At 46.7% G+C, this 25,604-nt stretch overlaps 2 protein-coding genes across 3 annotated transcripts in view; both read left to right on the forward strand.

Annotated features, from left to right (window-relative positions):
• The window catches only part of DNASE1L3 (deoxyribonuclease 1L3), a 969,732-nt gene that overhangs the window by 932,581 nt on the left and 11,547 nt on the right, over positions 1 to 25,604 (forward strand). The gene's annotated exons all lie outside the window — the stretch shown is intronic.
• The window catches only part of IL17RD (interleukin 17 receptor D), a 62,523-nt gene that overhangs the window by 30,356 nt on the left and 6,563 nt on the right, over positions 1 to 25,604 (forward strand). The window contains exons 2-11 of one of the 2 annotated variants that reach the window (XM_080672542.1): positions 9,418 to 9,475; positions 13,869 to 13,994; positions 17,913 to 18,031; positions 18,541 to 18,661; positions 21,201 to 21,245; positions 21,336 to 21,487; positions 22,538 to 22,603; positions 23,558 to 23,612; positions 24,076 to 24,186; positions 24,387 to 24,571. In XM_080672542.1, coding sequence (XP_080528668.1) covers positions 9,418 to 9,475; positions 13,869 to 13,994; positions 17,913 to 18,031; positions 18,541 to 18,661; positions 21,201 to 21,245; positions 21,336 to 21,487; positions 22,538 to 22,603; positions 23,558 to 23,612; positions 24,076 to 24,186; positions 24,387 to 24,571 — 1,038 coding nt within the window. The remainder of the gene's footprint in view (positions 1 to 9,417; positions 9,476 to 13,868; positions 13,995 to 17,912; positions 18,032 to 18,540; positions 18,662 to 21,200; positions 21,246 to 21,335; positions 21,488 to 22,537; positions 22,604 to 23,557; positions 23,613 to 24,075; positions 24,187 to 24,386; positions 24,572 to 25,604) is intronic. The other variant, XM_080672543.1, reaches the window with a different exon arrangement.

Consider the following 25,604-nt stretch of genomic DNA (forward strand, 5'->3'; position numbering starts at 1 on the left):
CCTGGGACTCATGTTGTCCGAGCACCTTCACCTTTGTTTGTTTTCACCCTCATGAATGCTGGACAGGTGACATGGCCTTGGGAACCAGCGGGCACTCAGTACATGGGAATGGCTTATGCTGGTAGCGGAATGACTGGGAAGTTAACTCGGAGACTTGATAGTTTTCTCAAGTAACTCGGATTCCTACGAGTCTGGGAAAAGCAAGACTGTTGAGAATTGCCCCTGAGTGTTTGGTGGGCTGGAGGAGAGGCTGAGGTAGGGAGTGGGGGTGGAGTGGCTTGTTCACATGCTTGTTAACATTTGAGGGTCTTTGACAAAGGATGTCTAATGCCTTGCCCCGGTCAGCCGGCGATTGCCCCCCAGGGGGCCCCGTTGTGCACAGGAAGTCAGACACTAATGATGTTAGTGAAGGGACAAAGGCACCCCGCCCGGGAAGGGCCTAATTGCTGTGTCCGGCTCCCAGGCGGCCAGCCTGAAGCTGGAGGGGGCTGGGCAGGATGCGCTAAGTGTTAACACCTGGAGCTGGAGCTCTGACTTCCTGGTGCTTTTTTTTCTTCTTTTTTTCTTCTGTGTGGCTGGGTGTGTGTGCACACACATAAATACACATGTACAAATCCGGCTGCATCTCAGAGGGACATTTTGGGATGTGGTATCTAAGAGACTAGATAGAAATGATTCAAGCAGAAGGTCATACTGAGCCAGGGTAGGGCTGACAACCTGAGGCCTGAGCCTTCTCCAGCGGCCTAAGGGGCTTGGTGACTGTCACTTAATCTCTGCCGAGGCCAGTTCTCTCCTGGGAAAGGCCACACCTTGCAGATAGGCAGGTACATAGTAGAAGGGTAGCTGTGGCTTGGGCTTGGAACAGTTGAGTCAGAACCGGTAGGAGAATGCTCTGGGGGAAAGCGATGAGGGTCTTCATCACTATTTTGCTCAAGCTGGTGTCTCAGGGAGGTAGGGCTCTGGCAGGATGTTGACTGATGGGGGGGCACCTGCCAGCACCTAAGGGGAGTTAGGTTGCAGATGTGTGTATCTGAATTCACACCTGGAAGAGTCTGTTGGAGGGGTTGCAGCCTAGGAGAGCCCAGATGCACCCCCTCATTACTAAGTGGGGTCTCTGGATGCTTAATGTCCAAACATGGCTTTGGACCTGGAGCCTGTGAAGCCTCCGATGGCCTTGGGGTGCTCTGGGAATGCCCCCAAATTGTGTAAGGGACATTTCTGGGGAAATTGGATAAGGAATATTTCACAGGGTTTAACCATGGGTTCTAGGAACCCTTTCCCTTTCACAACAGGGTCAGCAACAATTAAAAGTGCACACCCCATGCCTTGGCTGTACCCCTGTTGGGATGACATTGGGGCTCATTTCCAGACCGAGGGGCCTGCCCAGGGGTCCCTCCCACAGGCGGACAGTGGGGGATGCTTTGTGCACAGGTGGATTCACTTGGATTTCTGCAGCCAGGGAACAAGAGAGTTTAAAAAGGATCCTTGAAGCCTGTCTCCCTCCTAGAGGAAGAGGGGGGGGGGCACAAATAACTTTTGAAAAGGGGCCTAATGTTGACTTGCTGCTTCCCACTGTTATTTTAAGGAGGCCTTTCTGTACCAGACCACCATGTGGACAGAAATAATAGGCTGACAGAAGGGTTCGCCTCGCTTTCTAGCATAGCCTGTGATGTTCCGATTAGCACTAAAACCTAAAAGGGCGGACTTCCATAATTTCAAAATACGTGAAATCCACCTTGAAGGAAGCACATGTGTGGGGCACACTGGGGACCTGCCTGGCTGGAGGAGGCTGGGTCCCCATGGCAACATCACAATCCCCCATGTCTGCAGGCATTTGTGCTGTAAAAGCAGAATTCCAGATGTGATACAGTATTTGGAGACTCCGTCCCGGGGCCTCGGAAACGGTATTTGAAGTCGGCACAATTCAGTGCACACTCTGTGTGGTCCTAAGGCCCTTTATTAGTAATTTTGTTTTGATCCGGACATTTCCTCTGAGCTTAAGCATAACAAGCATGCTTATAGCTTTAAGTTTTCCTCCATTGTTAATCACTGTTTTGCCCTCTGGAGCGAAGTCTTTGTGACTACCTTCACCGGCTAAGCGAGAGGAGCAGGGAGCTGTTTTTCTGGGAGGGTGGGTGTTTGGATGGCTGGTTGTTCTCTTCCCACCCAGTATTTACAGAGAGCCGGCTAATCCGTCCGTGAGTTGTCTGTGTGCTTTTGAAACTGCAGATGGCTGACTGTTACCTTTAGATGCCAGCTCTCTGACATGCGGTTCTCATTTGCGTGGGATGGGAGTGGCGTGTGCAGCGGAGGGGAAAGGTCTGGCTCTCCGTCCAGAGGCATGTTTTATGGCTGGCTTTTAACGTTTTGAGAATTGGGAGAGTGGAACAATCCTGTCTATTTGTGAGGATCAGCCACAGGAGGACGCACAGCCCAGATCCTTAACAGACTAATTGGACAAAGCACTGGGCTTTTGCTCTGTGAAAACCAAGGAGGCTGCAGATCTTTGTTTTGTTTTTAAACACAGGGGAAAAGTCAGCGTGTGTGTGTGCATGTGTGTGTGCGTGTGTGCGCGCACCCTTTAACTTCATGTGCATGTTCCCATGGCAAAGCAATACAAAAATCATAAAGCCTGGAGCAGGGAAGGACATTTTAAAATATATTAAATTCAATTTAGGCCAACACCCTTTAGAAAAGTTGCTATCATATTTGTAATATACAAATGTATCAAATATTGTATGCCTTAAACTTATATAATGTTATATGTCAATCAGATCTCCACTGAAAAATAAAAGACAGCAAAGTTGCTCTGTGAGAAACAAGTCATAAAAGCCTGAACACATTCTTAGCGTCAGTGAATGGACTTCCTTGGCGGGGTGGGGGTGGGGATGGAGAGGAGGGTGGGCTAGGGCAAGAAGCTGAGCTGAAGACTGGAGCTCTCAGTTTGATAAGCAGGACACATGGTAACTTGGCACCGGTTGGCTCCATGTTAGAGCTCAGAAACAATTGTCCCTTCAGCTTTCCTTTGGGGAGCGTGAAATTAGGAACATGTGTGTGCTGATTAGCAACATGTCAGAGATGAATCATGATTACGGCTTTGGTCTGGTGCACAGGCGGTGCTGTGGAGCAGTGATTTCCTACCTCCTTGAGCAAATCTCTCTAATTAGCTTAAGATCTCTGGGTCTTTTGGGGCCGATGTGGTAATTGCTGGTGGGAACCCACCGGCACTCCCCCAGAGCTTGTGTGTTCCCCACTAGACTTCCAAGACCTCCCCTCCCCAAATCAGACAGCTGGCTGGCACCCTCATGTCTGAAGCTGGTTGCATCTAGATGGGGAGTGAGAGAGAACAGCTCCCCGGAATGTGGAGCGAATATCTTGAATAGATCCAGGCGCAAGCTGGCTCTGTGATTTATTTTCCTTGTGTTTTGGGTTTGCCAGCATTCTCCTCGGCTTACATCACCTGGGGCTTCTCTGCCTTTGCCGACTTGTTTTTTTTTTTTTTTTTTTTTTAAAGTTAAAGATTTGAACCGAAGTAAGTGGGATCTGTCTTCGTTTATGAAACCATCTGAACCTGCATGGAATAAATTGATCCCATGGTCTGCTTCTTGCCCTCACCATGTTCACTGGTCATAGGCAGAAAGTGCCTGTCCTGTTGTTCTTTTTAAGTCCCACAGAGCTGTCTTTTTAATCTCATTGACACACTGGAAAACCAAGATGGAGAAACTGTTACGGAAAATAGAGAATCGGCCTTAGTTTTAATTAGTTACTTAGTGTACCTACAAAAAACCCATCCTCTTCAGCTCCTTCTAGTGTCTTTATATACATTTCACCCGAAGTCAGTTCCCTAAAACATTACCAGCTTTCTGGAAGTTCCTTAATTGGCTTGAAAGCAGTCTTGTGTAAGCCTCACTGTTTGGCCTGCCTTCCATTGGAATAGGGGGGCACCATACTTAGCACCGTCCTTTTCAAAATGCACCTGTTCCAAAATGGCAGTTCAACTGTTTTGGAGCTGGATGGGTAACTACCTCTGGGAAGCTGGGGTCTTAATGGCCCAGAATCTGCAAGGGCCCCTCAGGAATTGGCCGCCTGGTGGCCCCTGGTGGTGCTGCTGGCTGTTCCGTGGCATCCCGCCCGTGGCTGTCTGTGTCCAGGTCTTTGCTTCTGCCATATGGGTGGAGCCTGGAGTAGGTTTTTGCCTTTTGAATTTTATTCCTTTAGAGCACTTATCCTTTTCCCCCCTCTCCTTCCTGAGTAAAAGATGTTTTCTCCATTATGTTCCCGTTCCCGTAGTGTTCACAGCAGAGCTCCAGGCACCTGGGGCTTGCTTCTTTCGCTCCCACTGGAGCAAATTAAAAACTGCCGTGAGTGCGGCAAGTGGGGGTGGTTAATGAGCTGAGGCTGTGACACCCTGCGGCCACAGCGTTGGCATTTATAGCTTTTCAGTAACAGGCAACAAACAAGTATTAGTAATTGTCAGCTTATTAAATATCAAAACGGGTGTAGTAGCTAAAAGCTTGGAATGGTTTCCTGAAGAATAACTTCCAAAGCTGTTGACCAGCTTTTTAAGTTGCCTTATCTGTGTTTTTAGTGTGGGCCTTGATTCTAAGCCCATAAATCACCCTGTCATACCAAGCTTGCTACTCCTGGGTTCTCTGTGTGCATTATCTGGCTCGATCAAGCATTCATTAATTCAGACAGAAAACTAATATTTATCAAGGGCTGACCATGTGCCAGGCCAGGGACTGTTGGACAGGCACTGGTGGTGGCATAGAGAGCTGTTCTGGTCACGTTGCCTTTTGCCTTTAGTCTCTCCCTGTCTGGTCCAATCTGAGCACCTGTCTCAGCGATGGAGTCCCTGGGTCGCCCAGTTCCCACCAAGACCGTTAGCAGAACCCATTGGTTGGCCTGGTGGTTCCTGCTTTCTGCCACCTGTCCGTCTGCCTCTTTTCCCACAATACCACCAAGGTCTGGAGACAGATCATACCTGAAGATGCTACTTCCTGTGAGCATTCATTCCCCCGGCTGCCTCACATATCCCCTGGTAGGGGATACTTTCACGGTGTTTATTAGGGCAGGAATCTTCGCAGGAATGGAGACATAACCATTTCAAGATGTGTCCGATGCTGTGCAGAGCACTGGATGTGTGTCATCACTCACAGCCCCCATACCAACCCTTTCCAGGCAGTTTTAGTCAAACACTTCATAGCTCAGGGAAAGGAGGCCCAGGAAGGGTTAGCAGCTTGCCCAAGGTCACACAGCTGCAGAATTGCACCGATTTGAACACACATCTGTGCAACTCCCAAAGCTCATTCTGTTAACCACTCTCCTACCACAGACAAGCCCCTGGCCCCGAAGCCTGTATCTAGGATGGCAATGTCTCGGGCAGCAGCTCTGACAGACAGTGCTCCATGTCTGCCTGCAGCCAGGGTGGGAGAGAGTGCAGTGACAAGTGACGGGTTTGCTTGTGGGTGTGTGCGGGAGGGGGCGAATGACAGCTCATGGCGTGTGTGACATCGGAATCCATTTCATTCATATTGCAGCTGAAATTATGTGTGTATGAGCTTTGACTTGCTGCTGTGATACATTACCACAAATTCAGTGGCTTACACGGCACACATGTATCCTCTTAAAGTTTTTGAAGTCAGAATTCCTAAATGAGCATCGTGGGGCTGACATCCAGGTGCTGCAGGGCTGGCTCCTTCTGGAGGCTCTGGGAGAATCTGCTGCTGGCCTTTCCCAGCACACCTGGAGTTCGCCCGCATTCCTTGGCTTATTAGCCCCTTCCTCCTCCATCTTCGCAGCCAGTAGCATAGCATCTTTAGGTCAGTGTCTGTCTGTCTCTGCCTCCTGCTTCTGTGACCACATCTCCTTCTGACTCTGACCTTCCTGTCTCCCTTTTATGGGGACCCTCGTGATTACCTGAGCCCGCCTGGATAATCCAGAATAGTCTCCTCAACCCAGGATCCTTAAAATTGGTAACATAGTTCTTTTCCCTACATAAAGTAACCCTTGCAGGTTCAGTGTGGGATTACAATGTGGGCGTGTTTGGGGGTGCTGTTATTCTGTGTCCCTCAAAGTGTGGAGAAAGCAGTCCAGCTCTCTGGGCTGGCGAGGCACACCATTGCTCAGGCTTCTGAAGGCTCTGGAGCAGTGCAAGCGCGTTTGGGTGTGAGCTGAGGACAGCCTGGTGGACCATCGTCTGATGCATATCCTGAGAAGCCAGGCCCTCTGTGACATCCGGAAGGGAAAGGTCTTCACAGCACACGCAAGAGCTGGTACCTGCGATGGTGTCCTTGCTCCCAAGCTCCACGACCCGGCTTGGATGGCCCCAGGGTCTCTGGGTGTCTGATTTTCTGTGGAATTAGAATGACCATTTTATATCTACATCAGCAGTGAAATTACTGTGCTCACATCAAGTGAGTGTACAGGCTGACTGATTATCAGGAACACAGTGTGATAGTGGCTCGGCTGAGGTGGGAAGCCCACGGGGGAGCGGGATTTGGGAGGTAGGAAGGGCATTTTGGGAATAGGGAAGAGCTCGAGAACGTGCTGAGCTGCAGTGCTGTGCCCAGAGGGGTTTGGAAGAAGACAGAGAGGAGCAACACATCAGGGATGGCTTAGGAGGCACAGGAAGCCTGTGGTGGGCTTGGAGCAGAGGGAGGAGGGCAGATTTGCAATTAGGAGAGCACCCTGGTGGCCAAAGTCCCTTGAGGTCAGGACCCAAGTCTAGTTCAGGGCCAAGTGCTCAGCCCATCATGGTCAAGGTGGAGAGCTCAGTGGGTAGGGAGTGGATGCCACATACAGCCAGCTCATGTGGAACAGTCCACACATTGTCATAGAGACCTTATTTGGAGGGATTTAGGTTCTTGAATGAAGGATACAGCACATCTCACTTGGGCTCCTTCCCACAATGCATTGCTCATTGCCAGTGCCTCATAATGGCCTGTTAAAACCATGTTGCAATAGAAATACAGGGAGGACAATAAAAAAATGAAAAGCTGACAGAGTCCTACAAGTAAGGTGATTGGTCACTAGAGTCCTATGTACCATGGAGCAGGCTGTTGAACAGATGTGTTCCCCTTTCGAAAAGTGCTTTCTCTGCATGGCTTCACAAGGTCCTCCTTACACTCCTTCTGGGGGAGGTCACGCAAACTATCCTTTTAAAAAAAATTTTTTTTTATTGGTTTTTAAAGAGACAGGAAGGGAGAGGAATAGAGAGATAGAAACATCGATTAAAGATAAACATCATCTGTCAGCTGCCTCCTGCACGCCCCCTGCTGGGGATCGAGCCCACAATCCAGGCATGTGCCCTGACTGGGAATCGAACCATAATTTCTTGGTTTCTGGATTAATGCTCAACCACTGAGCCACACCGGCCATGCCATACAAACTGTCTTTGTAAAAACCAGTTGAGGAGACTGGGCCTACTGGAGTGAAGTGGTTTGCCTTTGGTATCAGCTGGAAGATGAAGGACTAAGGAATTTACTGTGGGCCCCAAATTGCATTTTTGTTTCCCTCCCATGACGCTGCCTTTTTCTCTCCATTCTAGCTCAGTTATCCTTCCCTCTTCTAAGCTCCTGGTATGGGTCCTATCCTTGGTTCATCCTCACGGAGGCGCTGCCCGTGGCATTTCATACACTGTATGCTTCTTTATGGCTCTTTCTCCCGCTACATGCCATCGACACAGAGTTCTTGGAGGGCCGGTTGTTGAGATTTGCCCCTGTGCCCTGCATGTGATCCATGTACCTAGTCACTCTTCTTTGGAAGAATGAGCTACTTCGCTCCTGAGGCAGGGACAGTGGCTGCTTTGCTCACCCCTGTCCCCAGCATAATGTCCAGCTCTTAACAGATGCTGAGTGAAGCATGTCCGGGATGAAAGGGAGGAGAAGGCCGTGGTTGAGTTCTTGGCATTACTGAAGAGCTGTGGGATGGCATTGTCTCCTGACCTCCTGCCTGGTTCTGCTGCTCTGGTCTTGGCCATCTGGGAGTTGGGTGTCCTCTAGTTGCACAGACTGGCCTCATCTCTAAGCAGTGATGGCAGAGTTTAGGCTTTTAATAAGGTAACCACATTTCCAAGGTGTTCTTTGTGAGAAGTTCTGGAATCCTGTGTTGGTGGGGGAAGGGAGGATGGGAAAGGAAAGCTGGAGAAGGAGGGTGACAGGGAGAAGGGGAGCCCCAGGAGATGGTGGGCTGGTATGTCATGTTGATTTAGATTTTCTGTGACTGCATACTCCTCATTTTAATTAGAATGGTGTGTGTGTGTGTGTGTGTGTGTGTGTGTGTGTGTGTCCGTCTGTCCCTTTCTGCACAGCTGTGCTTTCCCAGCGTCCATGTTTATCTGAGCTCAAGGATATAGTTTCAGCGGGCGTGCCTGGCTTCAGGGTAAGCAGTGTGAGCATGCCTGTAGCATATGCCTGTGCTGGGGCTGTGGTCGGAGACCCCGGGCTCCACCAGAAGTGTTGTGCACTTTGTGTCTTGGTGTAACAATTGCCCATTAAATACCGGGCTGCCAGCATATGGTTTTCCCCACAGCCCTCTGATCGAGTGGAAACTTCAGCTGTGTGGTTAAAATATTTTCCCATCACTTAGCATCTCAGAATTAATGTTTGGGAGAATTCTGTAGTTAATGCTGAGTGGCACATTTGCAGATCATTACAGAAACGGTTAGGCCAGAGTCGGTAGAACTGTAGCTCCTCTTTCCCATGGTGGATAAGTGGTGGGTTAGGAAGAGGCGGGGCGATGGGAGGATTCCGGGGCTCCCTCTGCGGATGCTGTAATTAAAGTGGGAAGTCTGGTGGAGTTGTTATCCCTGCTGCTAAGAATGCAGATGGCTAACAGCCACATCACCAAGCGTTAGAGTTAGACCTTTTAAAGTCTTTTTTTCTTTTATAACCCACCCTATATATTCCAAGCAAAGGTATGGATGCAGAGAAGAATTTTCTCATTAAAAGTAACAGCTTGTTCCCACACTCATTCCTGGTCTTGGAATGAGAAACCTGTTTCCTTAGACTTGAGGAATTGCCTATCTGTCGTTGCTTAATAGAACTTTTGGACGAGTGTCTGGTAGGTGACTTTATAACCAATCAGTGCTTTATAACCAACTGGGAGGGCTCCAGCTGGCAACTCATGTCTCTCCCAGTTTTACTGTTAATGAGTTATTATTTAAGCCCCAAACGGAGAACAGCCTGCTCCTATTGTCTTAGGGGAAGTGAGTGCTCATGGTCCCCAGGGCCCACAGTTCGGAATCTCCTGGGCCGGAGGGAGTTGGGCGGCCAGAGGGGCCCAGTGCTGGGAAAGAGTGAGGACGGGCATGAGCCTGGGTCTCTGCGGTCATGTGTGCGTTTTGACTCCGTGGGGCTCTGTGCCGGAAAAGCAAATTGGCTTCCTTCCTCATCATGTTTTCTTGTTTTCCCGCAGGGAGTGGGGCCGGCTAGCAGAAACAGTGGGCTGCACAACATCACCTTCAGATATGACAGTAAGTAACTGGCTTGACCTCCGAAGAATGGAGCCCTTTGAGTGATCCACGCTTTACAAGGTCGCACTTAATCAAGGGCCCTGCAGGGCCTGGGGTGAAGGAATCTTCTGATCCCGCTCAGGTTTGTCAGCAGAGCTAAAGCAGCTCAGTCTCAACTAAGCCCCTCAGGAATTTGGGACAGCTCAAGCTGTCTCCCTGGTGTTTGGAGAAGCTGTGTATGGAGGCCCCCCCGATTGCCTGAGGATGTGGCTGTGTCCTTAAGAACAGATGCAGCTGTCTGCAGGGTCCCGCAGGGGACATGTGAGCAAGGCTGCCCGGCGCAGGATGCTGGGAGTGGTCGGGGCTGTGGCACAGACGGCCCTACCCCTCAGAGGAGCCCTGGCTCCCCGTCCCAGCCGCTGTGGCCTTGAGGAATTCCCCCGAGGAGAACCAGAGTGATTTCCAAGAAGAGTGGGAGATTTGCATGTTTTTATGAACATTTTTTAATACTGGCATTTATTTAAAAGTTTTCAGAAACACAGAGTGGGCCAAGTGAGTCTGTTCCAGATTGGCGCACGGGCCTTCGGTTTTGCTGTCTCTGACTTAGGCCTGGGTTCCAACCCTGGTTCCCCATGGATCAAATCGGGTGATTGGACTTCTCCGAGCCTCAGTTTTCTCATCAAACAAAGATTAAATTTAAAAAAAATTTCTTCCTTAGTGTAATTATTATTATTATTATTTTTGCATATGAGTGTAGTAGTTTAATGCATGTAAAGTACCATAGTAAGCAAACCAACCTAAGGTGTTCCTCAGCATCATTTGAGGCTTAAACAAAGCAACTGCTTACCGGTAGTTGGCCTGCACTCAGTAATTGACACCTGTTAATATTAGAAGTTATTTCAACTGGAGTTGGAACACAAGCACCTTTTTGACCCCTTCTCTCACGGCTACGTGGCTTTTTCTGGCTGAAGTGTTTCCTACGGGCAAGGTGGAGGTGCTTTTTCTGACTAAGCATATATAGCCTCTTCTTGGGCTTTCATGCCCACGAAGGTAATTATATACAGTTGTGAGCATTTTAGCCTTATGAGCCATAATTTACAAGTAAAAATGACAAGAAGGAGCTTGACTGCCCTTGGATTCATCTCTGGGAGGAGGGTTATGAGAATCCATATAGTAAGTAAGGAGTGAAAGTCACAAGGGGCCTCTGGAATGATCACAACTAGAGCAGGGCTTCCCAGGGGGTGCATACAGTCTAACGATTTTGAGATACAAGTATGTATGTCGAATGCATGCCCACAGTTGCCAAGCTGGGTCTTTAAGTTAACCAGGGACTTCTAGGCGAAACAGTCATTTCATGTTAGCAGTGTGCGCATGTTCTTGGTGCATGTTGTGGTTCTAATGAAGGATTTGCAAGTCCAAGATACTTAATTCAGCTAAGTAAAGACATGTGTAAGGGATCTTTCTTTGAGTTAGAAAGTTAATTTCTAGTCTATGTTCTTGGTCCTGGCAGATCTTGTATTACATTCAAAAGTTCAGAATTTTCCGGTCAGCTGCAAACAAGTATGTGCATCTCTGATTTAATAGGGGGATTTGTGAAAGAGGATCTGTACCTGTGGAACTTAAAAGTATCTTATTGTTTTCTTCATGGGACTAGATATTTGGCCCATGTGCCAGTGGGTATCTCTTATTTTCTTTCTAATTTTGCAGCATTTAATTAGAATTTAATTCACAACTGGAATTGACTCCTGAGACATCTAAAGTTCAGTTGCATTTTGGCAAAATGTCATTTGGGCATACTTTTTTTGTAACCAAAATCCAAAACATTAGAGTTGCTAATAATTGGATCCAGGCTGTGTAAAGTACATTTATTGTTTTCCACTGAGAAATATATTTCGTCCATAAGAAAGTTCCTGTTATTGCTTAGTTGACTGGTTGCTAGTTCTGTTTGAAATAGCTAAAAGCCAATTACCAAGTTTTCACCAAAAGTATTAAACTACAAAATCTTACTTTTCTATTCTTTTGCTATTTGATGCTATAAAGAAAGAAATACCTTGCCATTAAATCATAACCAAATTTCACAGGTCTCCTTGCCTCCTTTCGCGTTGCATTTCTAATTTCTTCTTCAGGCTCTGAGGGGGAAATGCTTGAGTAGGTTGTAATACAGTTTTCTTAATTCTTAGACTTTTTATTTGCATAATTGTACGCACAGAAAGCAGGAGAGTGCTAATTTTGGCATTAGGGTTGAACAAAGGAAACAACCATGATTTTCTCTTGTTCACGTGTCTTTTCCTAAAGCTGTTGAAGTCAGAGGTTTCTCTTTCATTATTGACCTCAATAAGTGAAAATGTTTGAACTTTGCAGGTGGGAGGGGATCTTGCCGTTTTTTTATACTGGGAAGCGGGGCGCAGCCAGGATTTTTGCAGGCTGAATACTTCTGATTCAGAACTCGTTTGAGTAATAAGCTCTGTTGAGAAAGGAATGGCAAGAGTCCTGCATGAGCATCCCAGACTGCTCTCTGTCCTGACCCTGGGCTGGTCGGCGGTGAGTCCTGTGCCACCCAGCCGACCTCTCTAGATGCAGTCTCCTCATTTGTGTAATGAGGATATTGCACCAGATGTTAACTCCCCCCCCCCCCCATTCTAAAATTCTCTCCTGCACCCAGAGAACACATGTTGAATGCCTTGAGGTTGAATTTTCATCAGAAGTAGAATTCAGTTTTTTGGATTATTAGCATCTTTTCAGAAGAAGTAATATTGCAATGTAGGAGGGCTGTTTTTGAAGCAGATGGGAGAACACCTGATGTGGTCAGGCCAGAAAGCAGGACGCAAAGCAGTGTGGAGGGTGGAGCTGTAAAACGGAGCTCCGTGTTTTAGTGAGCGTGTTGTACTTCAATAAGAAAATTTTAAAAGAAGGAGGATGACTTGCACGTTCAGAGCTTAGGAGGCTGTCCATTACTTCTGTGTGGTGGGAGGTTCTGGGTGACGTTCATGTTTTTCTAATATTGTCTCTTAATCTTTATTTTTTTTTTAATATATTTTATTGATACTTTACAGAGAGGAAGGGAGAGGGATAGAAAGCTAGAAACATCGATGAGAGAGAAACATCGATCAGCTGCCTCCTGCACACCTCCCACTGGGGATGTGCCCGCAACCAAGGTACATGCCCTTGACCAGAATCGAACCTGGGACCCTTCAGTCCGCAGGCTGACGCTCTATCCACTGAGCCAAACCGGTTTCGGCGTCTCTTAATCTTTAAATATCCAGTGAACATTTTTAGTCCCGAATATGGCAATTGTGCGGTCCGGTTTTGGGGGGTGGCGAGAGGGGGAGTGCAGCAAACTCGGCGAGCTTCTTAGAAAACACCCGTGGAAGCTTCGCCGCAAAGGAAAACAGCCCGACCTCGGAGGGGTAGCGCGGGTTGATGGGATTGAAGACCTGTTGCAGCAGATCCTAAAGATGGTTTTCAAGCTTAATCATTGAGAAGGAAACGGAGACGAAGCAGCATAAGAATATGACTTGGTGACACAAGGGATGGCTGGTGGCTCTCCCTGAATGAGTGGCCGGAAGGGCCTGCGGCCGTTCTCAGAAATCCCAGCCCATCGTCTGGCTGGAAGCTGCTGGTAGCTTTTAGGATCTTGCAGACTCTGAAGGCGTATTTAGCAAAACCAGGTGGCACAGCTGCTCCCGCGGTCGTGGCTACATTGACAGGTGGCAGTGAATGCTGGCCTCAGACAAAATCAAAGGGTCGGGTTTTTTGCTTTTTAGCAGTGTGGACTCTGGACCTAGTGGGTGCTGTGGGTGCCTTTGATGGCACCTGGTGTGTGGGAACACACGTTTTACCCGTGCCGATGCTAGCTAACATGGGGAGGCACTTTGCCTATCACTAAGTCAGTCAGTATCTTTTGCAGCTCCTAGTTGATTAAGTCTTCACTCTCCCATGGAGTCACATCCTTATTTTATTTCCTTTTCCCCCAGATACCTTGCCCTCGAGGTTTCTTCTGAAAACAGGCAAACCCAGATTACTCAACCATTGTTTTATTTCAAATCACTCTCTAATGCTGAAAACTGATTGAATGAATGTAAATAATTATTGATTTGGATAAAATTTCATAATAGTAAAAAAGTTGATGCCACATACACACACAAACTCTAGCCCATAAAAGATACTTCTAACCATTGTCCTGGGATTTAATTCAAGGGGTGGGGTGGGGGTGGGGTTGGTGCTATAAATAAATCTCACTGCAGCATCTTATACTTTTCCAAACAGTCAACCTTTGATCTCGCATTTGGGCTTCTGAGGCACACAGACTGGATTTGGCCACCTGCAGACATGCTTTGTGTAATTTGAGAAGATAAACTTGGAAATAAAAAATACTTTTAAACATGACTGTTCTTATTCTCCCAACTTTCTCTAGACTGTACCACATACTTGAATCCGGTGGGGAAGCACGTGATTGCCGACGCCCAGAACATCACCATCAGCCAGTACGCCTGCCATGACCAAGTGGCAGTCACCATTCTTTGGTCCCCAGGGGCCCTTGGTAAGTGGTCAAAATGGAGCCCACCGTGGTGGCCTGGGTGGGTAGTGCCCAGTGCAAGGGTCCCAGACCTCACGGCCTCCATGGGCCAGGCAGGTCTTGTCATGAGAGTAGCTCTGGTTGTCTTGGGCAGACACACCTCCTACTTTTATGCTGGGCATGTTCACGGCTCGATGCTGTGTCCTGTGTCTCCTCTTTTGTTCCCTTGGCTGTCAATGAGAGAGATGTGGGTTTGAAACATTCTAGTGGTGAGTGATAAATGGCACAGGCCTTGCTTGGCCTCTGTGTCTCAGCCGCAGTGGGAGGATGGGTGGCCCATCCAAGGACGTGAAGGCTTTGGCATCCAGCATTAATGGTCTCTAGCCTCGCAGATGTGTGTAGGCCCAGCTTTGGCACATTTTGTGAGTTTTCAGGAAAATCCCAGTTTTCGTGAGAAACCATGAAACCAACAATTTTTAAATGTTGGCAACGAGTTGAATTTTTATTTAAACTGTATGGGCTGGAGAAACCAAACTGAAAGAAAGGAAGAGGAAAAGCAAACCCGCATTATCTGGCCAGATTCAGGTGAGGGCCACACTGCTTGTCCTCTTTCATGAATTGGTGGTACACAGGAGAGATGGTATAGTTGAATGTGGGGCTTGGAAGGGTCCCTTTCTTCAAGTGGGCCTAAGTCTGAACCCAGAATAACAAGAAGCCTTCAGCCCTCACTGAGTCCCCGCTTCCCCATCTGTGAAGGGCAGATGACTGCCCCTTGGTTTGTTGTAGGAATTCGAGACACACATACAGTACATTTTTTAGAGAGAGTTCTTAAAAAACTGTGGCTATTGTTATCATCATCATAACCTGGTCCTTTAGCATTGCTACCCAATCTTAGTATTTTAAAAAAAAATCTGGCCAAGGGAAAAATAAAATAAAGTCTGAATTTTAAAATTTGAATGGGATAAATCTCAGAAGAACCAGAGTGCAGGAGAGGTGAGTGCAGGGAGAGGGAGGATAAGTCAGACTGGTGGGCCTGACTCACTTATCCATGTCAGTACTGCTGGGTCTGAACCCACTGGGTTTCCAAAAATAACATTATCTCAACATTTAAAGATACAAACATTCTCTGTGGATAAAAGGGAAGTGGTCGCTCCATGTAAGGCTAAATGGCCAAGGGGTTGGCCTGATGAATTGCAGGCTCCCTCTTTAGGATGAAAGGAAGAGATGTGAGCTGATGGTAGGAAACCAAAATGTGGCACAGTGTGGCAGAAGGTTGTAGTTTACCTGCATGATGATTTGGCTGGGGGAGGGAGGCGGGGGGGAGGCTGGACAGGTCCTATCTGTTTCTCTGAGGTTCTGTCAAGGAAGCTCTTTGGGAGCCAGAAAAACATATGGGTTAAGAGTATTCTGGGTTTGAGTCCTACCGCTGCCATTTAATTTCCTGTGTGACCCTGGGCAAGTCATTTAGTATCTCTACACCTCAGTTTCTTCACCAATAAAATGGGGAAAATAATACCTTTTTTTTTTAATGGTTGTTAGGAGGATTTAATGACATAAGTGATGGGAAGGGGTAAATAAGTTCCTGTAAGGGAAGCTGTCCTATAAAATTGCTGAACATTATATAACTACAATCCTATATAATAAAAGGGTAATATGCAAATTGACCGAATGACAGGACAACCAGTTGCTATGATGCGCACTGACCACCAGGGGGGCAGATGCTCAACGCAAGAGCTGCCCCCTGGTGGTCAGTGCGCTCCCACTCAGCCAGAAGCCCTGAGCCAGGTGCATGGCTGCCCGCCTCCACGGCAGCGCTAAGGATGTCTGACTGCGGGGAGCAGGCCTAAGCCATCAGTTGGACATCACCCGAGGGGTCCCGGACTTCAAGAGGGCGCAGGCTGGGCTGAGGGATCCCCCCAGGGCACGGATCTCATGTGTACTGGGCCTCTAGTATAATATAACTGCTAACAGAATTGTGATAAAGGTGTTACTGTGATTTAAGATTTACATCTGCTGTCTCTTCCCCCCACTCCCAGACTTGGCAGGTCTTTTAAAAATAAGGACTAGAGCCCTGGCAAGTGTGGCTCAGTTGGTTAGTGCATCGATCTGTGCACCAAAGGGTGTGGGTTCAATTTCCAGTCGAGGCGCATACCTAGGTTGCAGGTTCGATCCCTGGTTGGGGCACGTACGGGAGGCAGCCGATAGATGTTTCTTTCTCACGTGATGTTTCTCCCTCTTTCTCTACCTCTTACCCTCTCTCTAAAATCAATTAAATAATAATAGTAAGGACTAGATCCACCCATTCCCACCCTGTACATTAATGTAATTAATTACATTAATTTTTATGTAATTGTGACATGTATGGTCTTTAATCATATTCATTACCTGGCTTTTGTTAAAGTAGTAGTTCTAGGGGGCATTGCATGAATTAAATCTTAATATAAATTATAAGAATTTGTTAAAAAAAATTTTGGGGAGGCCCCGTTGGCATGGCTCAGTGGTTGAGTGTCAACGTATGAACCTGGAGGTCAAGGTTTGATTTCTGGTCAGGGCACATTGCTCAGCTTGCGGGCTCGATCCCCAGTTGGGGGTGGGGCGAGCAGGAGGCAGCCAATCAGTGATACTCTCATCATTGATATTTCTATCTCTTTTCCCCCTTCCTCTCTGAAATTAATAAAAATTTAAAAAAAATTTTAAAAATTCTGGGGAGGAGGAGTCTCAAAAGCCGAGTTCTGTGAGATCTACTGAATAGTTGCTGGATCTTGTCAGTAAGTTCGAACCTTGGGCTGTTGGTCAGCTGGGTGTCACCCCCGCAGGAAGCTTTGTACTTGAAATACAACAGAGTCTCTACCTGCACACACTATGTGCAGACTCCCTAAAACAGGAAGCTCTACTTGTCGTTCCTTTGCCCGGCCCACCGTTAAATATGTGCTTTTAATCAAATAGTTACAGGACTGGAGAACCTATTCGAAAGAGAAAAAGATTTCCCTGGCCTTTGCCATCCATCATTTTCCCACCTGGTTAATTGCATCCTGTGTAATTACTGTGGCCCTGGGGGGGGAAGGGTTGAAAACGTCTCCTTGTCTAGTGTGCAGAAAGAATGCGAAATCGATATCGTGCCAATTGAGGCCGGCTGGGGGGACCTCCAGCTGCCGTTGGGCTCCTCCAGTCTCCATGGGATACAGAGCCCGGTGCTGGCTCTTGTGGACATCAGAGCTTAATCCTTTTGAAAGCATCTAGTCCGACGTGTAGCGGGGGAAGCTCAGGTGGCGGGAGGCTGGGCCGGCGCCTTTCAGCGGCGCTGTGGGCGTCTGGGGCCTCTGTGCTGTATGAAGAGCACACACTGGGCAGCTCTTGGGTGCCCGCCTTTCAGGCAAGATTAGAGCAAGAACCGCTTTGTAAATCACACTGGCATTCTCGCAATCTATTTAATCTCAAGCCTAGGAACCCCTTGGGTGCAGACACACACTTTGTTGAGAATTTTGTATGTTGCTCATTGAAACATGCCAGCAAATACAGGACTGAAGTTTAAAGTGGAAACATAGTTTGGGGAGAGTCCCTAGTCAGCCCGGTGATTTATCAGTTGAATACACCCTGGCTAATGACCTAGAAATTCTGTATTCCACTGCAGACTTTTTATGACCAATTGTGACTTGAGTCTAAGCATTGGAACCCTACCGTCACAGAGGCAGTGGGCAATTGTGAAAGGCTGGCTGGGTTAGAGGCTAACTAATAGTGATGGTGTGGCAGAGAAGATCACCTGGCCTGTACCAGAGGGATGCAGAGGGTGTGTTTTTCCTTCCTGTAAATGCAGATGTGCTGGCCAGAGTAAGAATTCCTTTAACTGCTGTGTAGGTGGAGAGGACAATAATCTTGGAGGAAGGAAAGTGTGTTCAAAAGTAATTAGGACCACCTTTAATAAAAGCATTCTGCTTTGCTTAGGCATCGAATTCCTAAAAGGATTTCGGGTAATACTGGAGGAGCTGAAGTCAGAGGGAAGACAGTGCCAGCAACTGATTCTAAAGGACCCGAAGCAGCTCAACAGTAGCTTCAAAAGAACTGTGAGTCGCACGCGGGAATGTGCTCCTGAAGACCATTGTTCCGGGGTCTGAATGGGCTATTCAGAGTCTGTGAAACCGGAGAAGGAGGGGCTGTGGGGTCCGCCCCACCTGCCCAGGTGGGCGAGAATGGCGGGCAACACCGCCAGCCTGCTGCACGCTCCCCGAGCAGCCTCCAGCACCTCTGCTGGTAAACACGTCTCTCGGGTTACGTGCTGGACAGCCGTCCCGGGAGTGTATGTGGGCTCCTCCCCACCATCTTCGAAGTTCAGAGTTAACAAGCTCTGGCTTTCTTGCCAAAGAACAGACGGCATTGTTGATCTTCATGTTTAGTGAGGGATCCAAACCTAAACTGGATCCAGAAAATATAGCCCTGACTTCCTCCTTCTGTGAGACCCATCCCCAGCTCTGAAGCTGTGTCCGGTGACTGTCCGGGAAGACCGAGCTCTCCTGGGTAGGTGGAGGGTGGGTCATTTCTCCATGACGTCACATGTGTTTTTGTTCCCTTTTAGGGAATGGAATCTCAACCTTTCCTGAATATGAAGTTTGAGACGGATTACTTTGTAAAGATTGTTCCTTTTCCTTCCATTAAAAATGAAAGCAATTATCACCCTTTCTTTTTCAGAACCCGAGGTGAGTTTGGTCTTTCTGCCTGGTTCCCATGGTGACACTTCTGCTTTTAATTTTCAACCGATCTGTGGTTAAGAACCCACCAGTTACTGGTCTGAAACCAGCATGGTGCAGAGAAAAACATCCAGAAAAGCAACCTTTAGAATTGAGGTTTGGCCCAGGATGCTGTTAGTCATTTATTAAAACCATTTGATAAAAAAAATAGGAATAAGCCCAGCTGGTATGGCTCAGTGGTTGAGCCTTGACCTATGAACCAGGAGGTCAGGGTTCAATTCCTGGTCAGGGCACATGCCCGGGTTGTGGGCTCAATCCTCAGTGCGGGGCGTGCAGGAGGCAGCTGATCAATGATTCTCTCCATCATTGATGTTTCTATCTCTTTTCCCCTTTCCCTTACTCTCTGAAGAATCAATAAAACATATTTTAAAAAATAGGAATAAGAAGTATAAGTTGGTTTTGGGGTAAAGCATGAAATGATTTCATCTTTTGTCCTCAGGAGGGTGGCCTCGGTGAGTGATTCCCTGTCGTTTTCAGGGTTAGATTAAGAAAATTAAGCAATGTTCCCGAGATCACCTCTTCCTGGAAATTTATTCTTTCTACGTATTTACTTAGCACCTGTGTGCTAGGCCCTGTTCTAAATGCTTTCCAAATATTAACCCAGCTTACCCTGTGACAACCTTACAAAGAATTTAATCTTACCATCTCAGTAATGAGATGTGGCTCACACACAGAGAGGTCAAAGGGCTTTCTGGAGCTGGAACCTCAGAAGTCTGACTTCAGATCCACGCTCTCCAGCCCTAACTGTGCTGATACCCTTTGCTGCCTGGCCTCCTCTTCATCTGCTCTGCACACGGTGTGTGTTTCATCTCCCTGAACCGCTGCTTGTTCTCTCTTGCCTTCCTATCAGCCGTTCAGTCTGGCATTCCAGGTTAGAGGATCCGACAAGCCCTCCTGTGTGACCTGGTTGCCATCTTCCTCCTCCGTGTGCTTTTATTCTCAACTCCAGTCTTCATCAGTGTCCCCTTTGCGGAACTCTTACTCTGGCTGTTTTCTTCTAGTCTGTCTTTCTTTTTTTGTCTTCTGTGCAGCAAAGTTATTTTATAATAATTGGTCTCATTTTCTTTTTAAAAAACATTTTTTTAAAATTGATTTCAGAGAGGATAGGACAGGGAGAGAGAGAAACATCAAAGATGAGAGAGAATCATTGATGGGGATCAAGCCGTAACCTGGGCATGTGCCCTGACTGGGAATCAAACCACGACCTCTTGATTCATAGGTCGATACTCAACCGCTGAGCCACACCCGCTAGACTCATTTTCTTGATTAAGTAAGATTCCATTGGGAAAAGACCATTAGCACCTAACAATATCTCTTGATACCTCATACATAACAACCAGAGGGAGGATCCAAAGCATGTGTTCATGAAAAACTTGCCTAAATCAAACCTAGCATAATTTTTTAAGTATGTTTTTTTTTAAAAAATATTTTTTTATTGATTTCAGAGAGAGGAAGGGAGAGGGAGAAAGAGATTGAAACATCAATGATGAGAGAATCATTGATGGGCTGCCTCCTGCATGCCCCACACTGGGGATCGAGCCCACAACCCGGGCATGTGCCCTGACTGGGAATCGAACCATAACCTCCTGGTTTATAGGTTGATGCTCAACCACTGAGCCATGCTGGATGGGCAAGTATGATTTTTATTGATTTCAGAGAGGGAGAGGGATAGAGAGAGAAACATTGATGAGAGAGAAACAATGACTAGCTGCCTCCTCACGCCCCCCCCACTGGGGATCGAGCCTGCAACCTGGGCATGTGCCCTGATCAGGAATCAAACTGGTGACCTGGTGCATGAGTTGACGCTCAACCACTGAGCCACACCAGCTGGCATAATTTAAGATTAATTTTTCCCATTGGAATCAGTCAGTGTGTCTATTTGGGTCTGAGGTGGAGGCAGGAGATGTGTTTATCACTATTTCAGTATAGTGACCTTGAGGCTGCCTTTGGTTTTCTTAGAATTGTATGGACCTTTTCTAGAAGGTTCTCCCTGGGTTAGCAACATGGCATATTGAACTAGCTATTTGGCCTCTCTCACTGTGTTTTTATTGCATTGAAATCGTTAAAATATTGGCTTCAGTGCCTGGTTTTCAGCATGGATGCTACTACCCCTTAGTAAATGCCTGATGTCACTTTCAGACTCATTCAGAAGGATTTTAAATTAGAATGCTGGTGACGGTTAAAATGGCCAGAGACAGTTAAGAGGCTCACTTCGATCTCCTGTGCCCAAACACCTCCACAGGGGCCAGGGCCAGCGTCACTGCTGTTTACAGCGACAGCAGGCTCCATGTGGCAGTAGCACGAACACTCCTGCTGCCCTTAAGTTTTCATAAGATACAGCTGAACTGCACTGAAAATCAGTGTTGAATCGATGTATTTCATACTCTTCCCAGCAGCACCCAGTGCCATATATTTATGTTTGTTGAATTGTTGGGCAAGAAAAATGTCAAACTGTCCTATAACCAAAAATATGTATCTCTGTTAACAGCCTGTGACCTGTTGTTACAGCCGGACAACCTGGCCTGCAAACCCTGTAAGTAGAGCTGTTCTTGTCTCGACGTGGTGCCACCCTGGTGGTGTCGGGTGGCCTTGGGGTGCTCACTTGGGTCCTTTCTCCTCCCAGTCTGGAAGCCTCGGAACCTGAATATCACCCAGCACGGTTCGGATATGCAGGTGTCCTTCAACCACGCACCACACACCTTTGGCTTCCGTTTCTTCTATCTTCATTACAAACTCAAGCATGAGGGACCCTTCAAGCGAAAGACCTGTAAACAGGTGGGCCACTAGGTGTACGTAAAGGAACACTCTGTGTTTTAAAGTGACCCCTGAGCCCCTGGAATTTGGATGGTTCAGCATGAGCATTAGGTGTTGTTGATTCTCAGCAGTTGGTAGATATTCCAGAATATTATCCCTGGGTGTGTCTCAGACCATTTTGCCGTCATCCCTCACTCCCCAGTTACCTCCACCCCAACTATCCCGGTGGTGATGTAGCCCGGTAAGGATATTACCAAGGAACCAAAGTAATGAAGCATTTCTAGTTTGCTCTTCTATATTTCAAACATTAATCAGGTGCTCACTGTGTGGCAGCCACCAAGCTTTATGCTCATGGAAGCCTTACCACCCTGGGTAACAGAGGCTGCTGTCACCCCCACTGTACAGATGGGGAACCTGAGGTCACACAGCTGTAAGTGGAAAAAGTACATGTAGGAGCCATGTCGCTAGCATTTCAGTGGCTACTGATTTCCACACAGGCCAAGGTTAAGTAGAAACTCAGTAACCAAGTTCTTACGCTGGAGGCGGTCAGAGGGAGTAGGAAAGGTGTCATGGAAGTTCACGGGGCTGCGGGGACGCCCCTTGGAGCCCGAGAGGTGGTTAGTGGCGGTGGGAGACCCCAGCGGCTTCCTGCATGCTCCTGTGTGTGTGCAGTTGTGCTTTCCTGCTGGCTATCACTTCCTTGGACCTTCTGCTCAAGTTAGAATTATGGCAAATAAACACAAACACAGGCGGTAATTTCTCTCCCCACCCTTTTATTAAGTAAAGGGTATTCTAACTACATAGTTTATTTGTTTCCAAACAGAATATTCCTGAGGGTACCAGCAGCTAAATGTGCAGTATGACAGGGGTCCCAGGCTCTCCTAGGCCTTTTATCAAAGTGAAGTTCAGATAATGTGGCAGATAAGCACAGTTGTTTCCTGATCTCATTGACGGCTCCTGAAAAAAAAAAAAAAAAAAAAGTTTATATGAGATCTTCAGTTCTGGGGGAACAGAGGGGTCCTGATGACCTTTATCCAAGAAGCAAGTTTTAAAAGTATTGTTTCTTTACAGGAGCAAAATACAGAGACAACCAGCTGCCTCCTTCAAAATGTATCTCCAGGTGATTATATAATTGAGGTACGTATAACTCAAGAAAGCCCTATTATTAATTCTACAGAATGAGTCCAGTTCATTTAAAATCCCAGCTGTTTATAACACTAAATTTCAAGCCATTGAAGGTGTGCAGTTATATTTTTACATGGTCCTTAACATGCTTTTAAAAAAGTTTATATGAAATTGATCTTTGATTTTTTTATTAAATATTTCAAAATAAATATTTTTATGTGACCATATAGTCCACATAATCATGATTTAAAACTTCTATATTCCTTCTTCTTTACAAAGGTATATTTTTAAAACTTTAGCTTCTAAAATGTCTTGTTTTAGTAATGAAACAGCAAAGCAAAAGCTATGTCCATTACATCTGCCTATACTTTTCCAGGTTTCTGCTGACATTGTTCTGTATAAATTTACATGAGTTCTAAGTTCTGCTTAAAAGAGCATGTAAATGATAAGAATTTTTTCTTTTCTTCTTGTAATTTCTTTTCCAGTATCAAACATATTGCAAAAACAGGAGTAAAAGAAAAATAGAACGAGAAATTAAAAATTGTCCATATCCTTCCTATTCAAAGACAGCCAACATGTCTTAACATTTTGGTAGAAACACTTAGTTCTTGCATTACTCTGTAGCAATATGTGGTTTTGAGCAGACACACCCTCTTAAAGCATTCAGTAAGATCAGTGGTAAGATGCCATTTCAGTTGAAAGTTGTTAGAACATGGAATCACTAGCTGGTTTCATCAATGAACAAACAACCTTTGGATTCATGAAGAAGTCACGACTTTTGACTGGGTAGAGCAGAGATGTGTCTAACCATTAGTGTCTACCTCGCTGGTAAATGATCACAGGCGGCAGCCCTTCCCTCACCCCGTTCTCCTTCCTCCCGCCCACACTGCCCACGGATGACAAAAGCATGAAATCTGTTGAGATGCTATCACTTAAAATAATAATATAGCATCCTCTGTTTTGCAGCTGGTGGATGACACTAATACAACAAGAAAAGTGGTGCATTATGCTTTAAAGCCAGGTAAGACTTTTTTGTTTGAAACGTTGGCTCTGGACTCTAGTATACCAAGGTATCTGTACCTAATGCTTTACAAAAACAAAACACAACAAAAACTTGAGCTTCTCTTGCGGGCTGTTCCATCAAACCTGACTTCCCTCCACTCTAAAGTGGATGCCTGGAAGATCAAAGGCAGTGTGGTGTGTGTCTTCTGGAACTAAATAAATAGTCAATTGTCCTCAGAAGAAAAGCGGTGGTGGGAGGTTTCCTTAGGCAAAATTCTCACTCAAAGGTATTTACAGTTAGCAGACTGTTGAATTGTTTCTTCAAAATGAATCCTTTTTAAAATTACCAAACCAATAGTAGAGAAGGTGGTCAGGGGGTCCTAGAACCTGTTATGTGGCTTAGACTGAAAAAGAAAACACAGTTTCTCTTTGAAGCTGTTATGCTGCTTGAGTTTAAAAGCCTTCCCTTTGGAATTTCCCAGTGCACTCCCCGTGGGCTGGGCCCATCAGAGCTGTTGCCATTACTGTGCCACTGGTCGTCATATCGGCATTCGCAACACTCTTCACTGTGATGTGCCGCAAGAAGCAACAAGGTATGTGGGTGGTGTGTCCCTGCCAAGGGGCAGAGCCCGAGTGCTTGGTCCCTCCAGGCGGGCATCTGGGAGGCCATATAGCTCCTGGACTCTGTGTGGACGTGTCACCTCTTGTTTCTTGAAGATAACATTAGGTCCCCAGTCTTAGAGAACAGGACAAAGCGTTGCTCATAGCTATCAATCTTCTCTTCCAAATTTAGAAAATATATATTCACATTTAGATGAAGAGAGTTCTGAGTCCTCCACCTACACCACGGCACTCCCCAGAGAGAGGCTGCGGCCGCGGCCGAAGGTCTTCCTCTGCTATTCCAGTAAAGATGGCCAGAATCATATGAACGTTGTCCAGTGTTTCGCTTACTTCCTCCAGGACTTCTGTGGCTGCGAGGTAAGGAATCTCAAGTCTCTTACCTTGGGGGGCGGGTGGGACACATGCTCTGCACCCTCTCCTGGCCACCTTGTCCCTGCCTCCAGGCCTCCTTAGGTGGTACCTGCCCTCCAGCAGTGCCTGTTTCCCAAATTGGGATCAGCCTCGCACTCTTCTTCCAGTCTCTTCTACTCATCACTAGCACTAACTGTTTTCTCATGCTCAGTTCTATCCCTGACACACTCCTGCTCAGAAGCTTTGAGTGGCACCCACCTGGCAGGAAGTTGTATGGGGACAAATGGTAGCTGCCCTGGGAGCATGTAGTGGGGGTGGGGAGAGGTGGTCACTCGACAGAGCATTGGAAAGTCAAAGAGATCAGGGCAAGAAAAGTAGCAGGTTTGACAATGTGGGGGAGCTTTGCTAAGAAGGGAAAATAATGCATCAAGTGCTCAAATGGTCTGCTCTGGTTTCTTACCTGTTCGAGTTAAGCTATTTATACGTAGCTATTCTATAATGATATAGTGTTAATCTTAGAGCGAAGTTTGAGGCTCTCATGGACACGTTTCTTACGAATGCAAGAATTGGGTTATTTGTGCCTGCTGGCGGGTTTCTCAGAATCTCTCCATGTGGTGAGACTGCCCCCTAGTGTCAAAAAACGTATTTACAAGGCTGGGCCGGTTTCCTAATGCAGGAAGGTGGAGAGAGATTGGCAGATTAGCACATGTGCTAAAAAGCAACAGCAAACAATTGTAATACTGTAGAAAATTTGGAAACTAGAAAAATATGACAAAAAATGGCCTGTAATCCCCACTTGGAGAAATGAGGAATGATGGTTAATATTTGGTGTATTTTCTTCCAGTCTTTTTCTGCCTAGATGAAGTCATACACACAGTTTTGCATTTTGAATAGGTCGGAGTTATTTTCTCTGTCTCATTTTAATAACTTTTTACACAATTAGCAGCTTTATGTAAACTGCCATTTTAAACAGCCACGTGATCCATGTTATTTCAAATTGTTAAACATCTCAGTACTTCAATATGGCCTCATTTCTAAT

This window comes from Plecotus auritus, assembly GCF_963455305.1.
Source record: "Plecotus auritus genome assembly, chromosome: 6".
Classification (NCBI taxonomy): Eukaryota; Metazoa; Chordata; class Mammalia; order Chiroptera; family Vespertilionidae; genus Plecotus; species Plecotus auritus.